This window comes from Petaurus breviceps, unplaced genomic scaffold (assembly GCF_028583685.1).
Source record: "Petaurus breviceps papuanus isolate PSGF00001 unplaced genomic scaffold, PetGlider_PUasm1.0 83676, whole genome shotgun sequence".
In the NCBI taxonomy this organism is placed as follows: Eukaryota; Metazoa; Chordata; class Mammalia; order Diprotodontia; family Petauridae; genus Petaurus; species Petaurus breviceps.
In genome coordinates, this window is record NW_027186634.1 from 525 (window position 1) to 10,179 (window position 9,655).

At 51.4% G+C, this 9,655-nt stretch overlaps 1 protein-coding gene across 1 annotated transcript; it reads right to left on the minus strand.

Annotated features, from left to right (window-relative positions):
• Positions 1–4,199: 4,199 nt before the first annotated feature.
• RTN4RL1 (reticulon 4 receptor like 1) lies at positions 4,200–7,640 on the minus strand. The gene has a single exon (XM_069106949.1). It carries the CDS (start codon positions 7,447–7,449, stop codon positions 6,199–6,201), a length of 1,251 nt encoding a protein of 416 aa, XP_068963050.1. The 5' UTR covers positions 7,450–7,640; the 3' UTR covers positions 4,200–6,198.
• Between the last annotated feature and the right edge of the window lie 2,015 nt (positions 7,641–9,655).

The window sequence follows — 9,655 nt, forward strand, 5'->3', positions numbered from 1 at the left end:
ACCAGCGAACTTGAATGCCACTCAGATTCTCTACTATTTGTGAACAAGGGCCCTCCTTATCTTAAGCTCCTCATTCCCACAGATCCTCCCCTGGCTGGGTTGGATTCCTGGCTGTGGTACATGTACTTTCTTTCCCTTCTCCACTCTGCTGTAAGAGGCGCCCCTGGGGCATCCTTGTCCCCCTTCACCAGGCGGCCTTTCTGGGAACATTAACTTCCCTTATTTCACCAGAGTCAGGCAAGGACTCGGGGAGAGCAGGTGGGCACTGGGCTGCACCGAAGATTTCTTCTGGGCTGTGCTATCCAGATGCTGGCTTAGATTTGCTGTGAGTTATTTAACCAACAATAGATGTTTATGTATATATTTTTTAGAACCTGTATTTATTAACAGTCTGGAAAGGAGAAGGATGGGAAGATTTATAAAGAAGGAGTAGGGAGTTAAGCGGGACAATGAGAGGAGCAGAAAGAGATATTGAACAAGGAACTGCAGAGGATATTTTAACGCACAATCAAAGATTCTTGAGGTATTCTCTGAGCAGACAGAAGGTAAAAGGGAAAATTGGCCCATTAGGAACTGATGGGAGGGAATTGGTGACATGGGATCGAGTAATGGCTGATTGGTTAAACAGCTATTTAGAGGCTGACTTTTCAAAGAGAAGGAAGATGGGGCTGGAACTGGGGTTGGGAAGAGCCAGACAGGGAGGAGGTAAACATAGGGAATGACCGGGCCCACTTCAGCCCAGAAGCCACAGTTAGGGGACAGACAACCTTCCTGGTTCCAAACTCTGTTGTACCCTGGGGAGTGGGGAGATGGGGAAGGAGAGCCCTGTTGTTTCCTTGCTGATGGTCCAAGGTGAGTGCACAAAGCAAGCAGCTTCTACCTGGTCAGGGTCAACAGGGCACCTTTTCAGCCTGGCGTCTACGGTTTTTTTTCCCTCAGGGTTAGATCTTCATTAGACCTAAGCACCAAAAAGCAGGTCAGGGGCTATCCTCCAGCCTCATTTTAGGGAGATGGGCACATATTTCAAGGGACTGCCGCAAGGTGTTGTCTTTACATTGCCACTGGAGAGCTGTGTACCTCTGAAATCAATGTCTCCCCCACATTGATCCCTGCGCCCCCCCCAAGGCACCCCACAGACCTTGGCAGCTGCATCTGCAGCTTCTGCCCTCTCAGAGTCTCAGTAAAGAGAGAGGGGGAGAAGACTTTAAAGCAGGGATTCTTAGCCTTGGGTTTGTGTCATGGGCCCCTTATGGAATAATGTTTTTAAATGTATGGAATAAAATGAATGGGCTCACAAAGGAAACCCATTGTATCAAAATACAGTTATCCAAAACAAAATGTTTGAGAACAAGTTCATGCGTGTACTTCCTAAGGTGGTCGTGGTGAAGATCGATACTACACGGATACTACGACTTCAATATTACATTTTGCACATCTTAAAGCACTATAGAAATGCTGATGATTATTAGCCCCAGAGACTGGATCTGAATCAGGTCTTCCTGACTCCAGGTCCAGCCCTCCATCTACTGTCCCACACTGCCTCTGGTGTGGCCAACCCGTTTGAACAAGCCTCCCCTAGACGATGTCTCTAAGACATGGCTAATGACATATGTTTGGCATGGCCATATATATTTGTGATGGGTCTTATTTTTCTTGCCTTTTCAGAGAATTTGAACTGAAAATAAAATTAAGTTTAAAAAACCCAACCAAGTTGCTGGACCCCAGGTTTAAGAACTCTTACTTTGAAGGCTCTCCATAGCGGCCTCCCTGTGTGGCTGGTGGTGGGCTGAGGAAATGCCAGCCTAGCATTCAGTGCTCCACAATTCCACCAGAAGTTACCTTCCCAACCAGATCTCCGCTAGCTCCCACACAGTGACCCTTTCCTGCTAGCCGGGCGTATCTGTCCCCTGTTCCCTACCCTCAGCACATGCATTCCTCCCTCTGCACCTTTACTTCTATCTTTCCTCTTGCCTGGAACACAACCTAACCTTCAGACTCCCACTCAAGCCCCGTCTTCTCCTCGGATCCTTCCTTGGTCACCCAGACCCAGTTGTGTTCACCCTCTTTGAATGCCTGGTTTGGCACTTGTTGAAGCAGCCTTGTATTATTACCCTCACCCAGACTGCAGGCCCCCATATCTTGTGCCCTTGAATCTCCCATGAGGCAGCGCTGCCCTCCCCTCAGCTCAGTGGAAGATACTCAGTCAAGTCACTGCATTGGGCAATGGTGGCCGGAGGGTGCTTGGGTCCTCAGTGGTGACCAGCCCTGGGCAGAAACGTGATCCAGGGGATTTCTGGGAAGTCCCCCATGAGCTGGGGGGAGGAGGGCTGGCAGATGGGTGGTCACAATGGGGAGAAGCTGGTACAGATAGAGAGGCAGAGTGGGGCCGAATGCTGCTTCAGAGAGAGTCGTTAGCAAACACATCCTCTACTCTGAGAAGCAGCAGGTGTCTGGGAATGGGCCTCCGGCCCGGATGGATTTCTGGGGAACAGTCCCAATTTGCTGGCGCAGATGGAAGGTTCTGCCTAAACAGAGGATGGAAGTTTGATAGTGAAATGTGGGCAAGTGCCAGGGGAGGGGGAGGGGCGAGCATGTGGTACTGGGCCAGCATATGGAACTGTGGTGAGGGGCGTCCCACATCTCAGGGCAAGATACCCAGGTGGAAACAGGCCACGGTGGGGAGCAGGCAGGCGGAGATGGGGGCTGCTGAAAAGACCCCTGAGCCAGAGGCAGCTCAGAGCTTCCCCAGGCCACCCAAGCTGAGAGAAGAGGGGTATTGGGGGTGGGGGAAAAGGGAGAGGTTCAGATAATAGGAGAGAACTTTCAGGGGAGGGAGATGGAGACGAACACCACAGCCAGGGTCTTTCATGATGGAGTACCCAAGAGGCTAGGGGCAGTCTCAAGGGATGCCAGAGACCCCGGACCAACACGGGCACCCCAAGCTTTGAGCCTAGGAGTCCTGCCCCCCCCGCAGAAAGAGCAGAAGGGGTGGCAGCCTGGAGGAAGAATCCCTGAGTCTGGTGGGCAAAGGGGCCCTCACTTAACCAATTTGCCATGTTCCTTTGGGTTTGTTGGCAGTGGCGTCCTCTTACTGCTCAGAATGTAAGCTGTTGACTGACAAGTGATGTAATACACAGAGGAGTTGATTTTATTTCCTCTACCTCTTAGAGGAAAAGCTACTAAAAATATAACTCGGGTTCTGGGCCCCACCGCCTCGCCTCTAATAACATTCGGCCACGAGAGTCTGCTGTGCCTGATGGAGCTGGGTCATTTATAAAACATTAGCATCCCTTGTACTGACATTTCACTTTTCATATTACAGGACTTACCAGGTCTTTTAAAAAAATTAATAAAGTGCTTATAGCCTTCATTTTCCCACCGAGGGCTTTGATGTCCAAAGTTGGAAATGAAATAAGGAACGTAACAATATCCTCTAGTTGTAAGGGATGGCCAGGACTGTTGCATTGCCACCAGTTAGAACAGGGGGACCCCCGGGGGGGGGTGATTAAAGACTGTAGATTATTTGTTCTGGCTTCTTTGGGTCTCCCTTTAGTGGAATTCTCAAGTCCTACAGCCAGGATTTGGCTGTCTGGATCTGAGGCAAACTGTTCCTTCCTTCCCTGCACTTTGGGCATCTTAAGAGTTGGAAACACCTATCCATGAAACTGAGCTCCCTTGTCCCACCATCATACTCGACAGGATCCCTCCCCTCCAAGTTCCCTACACTCCTGGGCTTTTCTATGCTAGAAGCATGGCATTTCAAGCCTCATAAAAGAACTCCCTCTGCCCCAGGACATGGTTGTCCCCTTCCAGCCATGGTGACCCCCTGGGGCAGATAAGCCTCAGCAACAATGCCAGCTGGTCCCAGGGCTTCTGGGAACAGGCCAGAGAGGAACCAGGACCAGCCTGTTCAGCAGAGGGACAGCAGAGCAGTGCCGACCCAGCTCAGGCAGCGAGTGGGGAGTGAATCATGTTCTGTGCGAGGGAAGATTTGGAGAACAAGTGTTTTTTCTGTCTTTTTTTTTTTCCCTTCCTTCTCTTACCATCCCTATGAGTCAATGTGCCCTGCTCCACACGTCTCTAATCACCAGCAAACGTGCCATTTTCTCAGTGCTGTGCCCAGGCTCTGCGGGCCCCACACAAGCCCAGAGATCTGTCACTCCTTCAGGAATGTTGGGTTAGGAAATGAAAAACAGAGCTTTCTTGTCCAAGATAATTTTTTTTATTGTTTTTCTCTCCCTAATTGGAATCAGTGTTTCTTTCCTCTTACACCCTCTCTGATGGGGAAATTTATGTTTGCTGTTTGTGCAAAATGCAGAAAAAATATCAGTAACCCTCTTGTTTGGGGGGGATGGGATGAGGTGGGCTGTGCTAAGGTTGGGGGGAGGGTGCTTCCAGACAGTGTTGGGGTCAAGGATAGAAATGGACCCTCATCTTCCCCTCTATTCCCTTCCCTGTCTTAATTCCTCTTAGCAATGGCAGGTTTTTGCATTCACTATTTAGGATCATTTAGTTTGTTAATCGGGAGACATAGCTCTCAAGCAATGTAAGAGTGAAGGCCCCCTTTTCTTGGGCTCTGTCCTGCAGGGACCCCTTGAATCTAGGCCAGTGTCTGAGGTCCCTGTTACTGCTAATGCCTTTCCTCCAAGATTACTCCCCACTCACACTGTACGTATCTTGCATGCACAGTTATTTGCCTGTTCTCATTAGAATGTAAGCTCTTGAGGACAGGGACTAAGTTGGTCTTTCTTCATATCCCCAGCACTTAGCACAGTAATGCTTGATGGTGATGTGTCTGCCGTCCCTTAGGACACTGATGCTTTTCCTGCCCCCCTGCATGATCCCCTTCTCTGCCGGGGTTTTCTTGTCTTAAGGAAAGTCATTGATTGGGTTGGGTTGGGTTTAACAACTGGGTAGGAGCCTCTGTGCTCTTGTCTTCTGGCCCCCCTCATAGGTGAATTCTAGGCTAGCTACACTGTCCACACTTGTTGGACTAACACTGTTTAAAAGGGCTTCACTCTTCAGCTGATAAACAAAACGACCCTCTTCCTTTCCCCATCCTCACTCTATTCATTCCCCAGGGGCCTGATTCATTAGGAAGCCCACAAGCTGTTGGGTTTTCTTTCCCCTCCTTGGGCACAGAAGCTTCTCCAGGAGGTATGAGGGTGTGTTGGGAGGGAGGGGAGGTAGATGGGAATTCATTGCATATAAAAAGTGCCCTAAGCCACTAAGAACATTGGTCCCCTGAAGTGACTCTCGCCACCTTCCAGTTCCTCCACAATCACCCCCTAACCTTGGACTGGGCCAGGGTCAGGTTTTATAAGTATGGCTACCAAGTTTTTCTAGACCAAAAAAAAATATTGAACTTTTTCCCCCACTAAAAATTCACCAATACAATCCTTAGTTTCAGCAGGTATCATTTCCATATAGTTTATAAACATGATATAAGATGTACAGTTTGATAACTGAAGGGGGAGGACCTGTGCATTTATATATATAGAAAGAGAGAGAGTGTATATATATAAGTGGACAGTTAGGAAACCCCACCTTCTGTAAGGGCCTCGGCTCTCCCAGTGAAGTCCTAAATTCCAGCCTCTCACAATCTTTCCTTTGGTAGTTGGCCCCTCAGAAGCCCAGCAATGAAGTGCTAATGGGCCAGCATTGCCTGAGACCCAGGGATGTGAGAGGCCTGACGCCCACGGTGCCCAAGGGGGGTCCCAGGATTGTATGTGTGAGGGCCATCCACTGTGTGGACTTGTGTGGTCTTCTTCATTCTCTTAAAGCCATCTTGCTCCGTCTCAGAAGTGTGGGGTCTTTCAAACCCCCGTAAAATTAATAGGATTTTGTAGAGAACACAGCTCCCGTCTGTGTTTGTCAGTTGTTGCTAATGAAGGATTAGCTTGTGTCTTTTTTTTTAATTTTTTAAAAAATCTCTTCACTTGGGTTGGCAGTTTCAGTGGGTGCTCGGACAGGGCCATTTGTGACAGCTGGGTTGGTAATGCCTCTAACCCCCTTCCGCTGCGGGTGCTGTACAGTTTGGGCTTGATAATCCACCAGGCCGTGGACAGAGACCGGCCAAAGGCTCCACCATCCTTTCCCTGGAACCGGCAAATCCTCCATGTAGAAAAAAAGAAAAAAGAAATTCTGTTCCTTTGTAGATAGGTGGCAGTGCCCTGCGCCAAATGCCCTCCCAAGCTATCAGCGGAGGGTGACCGCCAGCACTAGGATCCACGCCAGGAGGGAGGCCCTGAGAGCGCTGCCCTGGGAGGCCTGCTGCACCCCACTAGGTGAAAGGATGGGGGTCCGCCGGGCGCATTTGCCCTTCTTTTTGGGGCGTGCTGTGGGCATCATGTCAAAGTTGAACTTGTGGTGGTAGTCTGGCACATAGTCCTGGACCTCATGGCCATTTTTCCGGGCCCCACCAGCCCCGGGTTTGGAGATCTGGTTCCGATTTCTGTAGTTAGTGCAGTTCTTTCCGGGTTTCTTGGAGCCTGGGCGGGAACCAGGCTGGTGGCCGTGTAAGCTATGCTGGGCCCCCTTGTCCTTGGGGCCGCCGTGGGGAGGGTGATGCTCCTTGCGAGCCGACCGGTCGGTGGTGGCGAGGGTGTGGGATTTGAGCTGGTGCAGAGACTCAGCCCCTGTACAGTTCCTGAAGTCCTGGGCCTGGAGCAGCTTCAGATCCCGGCCCTGCATCGTCTCGGGGGAAGCACACATCACGCTGGAGCTGGAGCCCCGGAACCTGCGCAGCCATTCCCACAGTGACCGGGCCCGGCAGCCGCAGTCCCAGGGGTTGCCATTGAGCCTCAGAAACTCCAGGGCCCCCAGGTAGGTGAGACAGTCCCCCTGAAGCTCAGAGAGGCTGTTGTTGAAAAGGAAGAGGGTGGTGAGTCTCTGCAGGTCATGGAAGGCCCGGTGCTGCACCAGCTGCAGCTGGTTCTCATGGAGTAGCAGGCGGTCCAGGTTGACCAGGCCCCGGAACGTGTTCTGGGTGAGTTTCCAGAGTTTATTGCCATGGAGGAACAAGTGACTGAGGTTGACAAGGTCCACAAAAGTGTCATCCTGGAGAAACTCGATGTGATTGTCCTGCAGGTAGAGATACTGGAGGTTGTGGAGGCCGCTGAAAATGCCCGCGGGCAGGGAGCTGAGCCCACACTTGTACAGGTAGAGGGCGTGGAGTCTGGCCAGGCCCTGGAAGGTCTCCGGGGCCAAGGTCCGCAGGTGGCGGTTATCCCCCAGGTCCAGCTCCTCCAAGTGCACGAAGCCTCTGAAGGTGTCGGGGTCGATGGAGGTGATGTTGTTGGAGTAGATCCAAAGGGTGACCATGGAGGGGCTGAAGTGGCCCGGGAGGAGGAAGCCAATCTGGTTATTCTGTAGGAAGATGCGCTCGCTGTCCTCGGGGATGCCCTCAGGGATCGCGGCAAAGTTGTGCGCCTGGCAGCTGACGGTCATGGGCGCCGGGTAGCACACACAGTCCACAGGGCAACAGACACCCACCTGGAGCTTCAGACCACAAAGTACCAGGAACAACTTCACATAGTGACCTGTGCAGAGAGAGGAGAGTTAGGTCAGGGGGCTCTGGAGAGGGCACAGGCCAGAGGGCATGAGCATCCTCCCCTTTGCCTCCCACCCCAGAACTGACTCAGTTACTGAGACACACCTGCCCACAGTCAGCTCCATGGGCCCATCCTTCCCTTGCCTTCATTACCAGAGCCCCTGAATGGGGTGGGTGGGGGTCAGAGATTTGAGCTAGAAGGGAACTTGGGGGCCAGCTAGGCTGCAGTGTGTGAGAGAATGAAGATGAGCTTCCAAAGGGTGGACATGGGCCAGCTCTGCCCACCCCAAGGTGAAATGGGTAAGGCATGGTGGGGCTGGGTTGGAGAAGATATTCCCCACCAGGTCCAAGGCTCTGTGTGTTAAGGGGATGGCTCTCTAGCCTTTAGCCTTGTTGTAGGAGTCCCAGGGCTGTAGAATTGAAAAGCTAGAAGGATGCTTAGTAATCATGGAATCCAACTCATCCCCAACATCACCCTTGGCTGCTGGGGTGGGGAGGGGCACCAACCATGAAGGGCCTAGGGCATATCCGTTTACTATTCCCCTCTTCCTCCAGCCCCACTCCCCACCCCAGGCCTCTGCATAGGGTCCCCTTTGTGATTGGGGAGAAGCAGGCCACACATATTCTCTGGCACATCAATGCCATATTGGGGTTGGAGGAGAGGAGGGGCCCTGGAGATAAATAGGCCAAGGCCTTCAGAGCTGAAGCTGCTGGTCCAGATGACTCCTAAGCCTGGCAGCCAGTCCTCTTCCCCTACAGCTGACTCTCAAGCCCAAGGACTCACCCTTGTCACAGATATCTTAAGGGAAGAATGTCAAAGGACCAAACAGTATCATGGAGGCCTTTCCGGGAACACTGGCCCCAGATTAAGGGAGGGAGTGCAGGGATGAATGGTGGCTGACCCTCAGAAATAGCTGCTGTCTCTCTGCTTCCCTGGCTCTCCCACCTCCCCCCGTCCACTTTCCCACTTTCCCTTCCTCACCCTAGCCTTTGTTTTCCTTCTTACACTCACCCCATGCTCCCTCACCCTGGCGCTCCATTTCCCTGTTGCTCAGCCTCCTTGCTGGCCCAGGCTGTGGGAGCACTTGCCCCTGTCCAGAGCACTTCCTCCGTAGCTCTTTCTCTAATTGGGCATTAATTAGGCATTCGTTAATGGATCCTTAAAATAATTTATTTTCGGATGTGTCCAGCCTGTGGTCTGATAATAGCCCTGTGCTCATTATTAGACCGGCCTCATTACAAATGTTCATCATTACCTGCTACTTTGCAGGGTGGATCAGCCGTTACTGTAAGTGGAGATCTCCTCCCATTGCATTATTAATGAAGGAGGGCTCTTTCTCTCCACAGAATTTCCTCGTTAGGCAGCATTAGGGGGAAGGGGTGCATTTCAGAACCTTTGTCTCACTGTCCTCCACCCCCACCCCAGCACCAATAATGGCAGCTCACACTTAGATGGCTGGTCAGAGGGGACAAAAGCCTTTCTGTCAGCAGCCTGGGGAGCCAGCAAGGACAGAGTCTATCCATCTCGATTTCATAGATGAGGAAACTGATGAGAAACCCCCAGGCTTTATTCAGTCTTTGTAGCAGGCTGTGTGGCAGGACTGGATCTATTTACCACTCATTTTGACTTAGCATGAGACAAATACCATGATTGGAATTTTGGTCCAGACCTGAGATTTCATCAGTGTAGATGAAATTCCAGTATGAAAACTCCCTCCACCAACCAAGCCATCTGTAACTTCATAATCCTATAGAGTTGCCTGGCACACCAAGACTGTTCATGGGCACCCATGCCAGGCCCTATGTTCCAAATTGACCATTCTCCCTCCAGAACACTCTGTCTCCTCCACAGAACTGTCCCCATGCATGGAACGCACTCCTTCCCTCCCTCCCACCACCTTTTAGGATCCCTAGGCCTCCTTCAAGACTCAGCTCAAATTCTACCCCCTAAAGGGTAGAGATTCCCCACCCTTCATGCTAATTAATGTTCTCCCACTGAAACTGCTTTATTTATATCTATCTGCCTTGTGTCTTTATTGTATCTGAGGGGTGAAGAACTGGCCTTGGAGCCAGGAAGAATTTTGTTCAAGTCCAGGGTCAGAC

What these genes read in the sequence shown, in the direction of transcription:
- RTN4RL1 (XM_069106949.1), bottom strand. Translation starts at nt 7,449, where the DNA reads ATGACCGTCAGCTGCCAGGCGCACAACTTTGCCGCGATCCCTGAGGGC.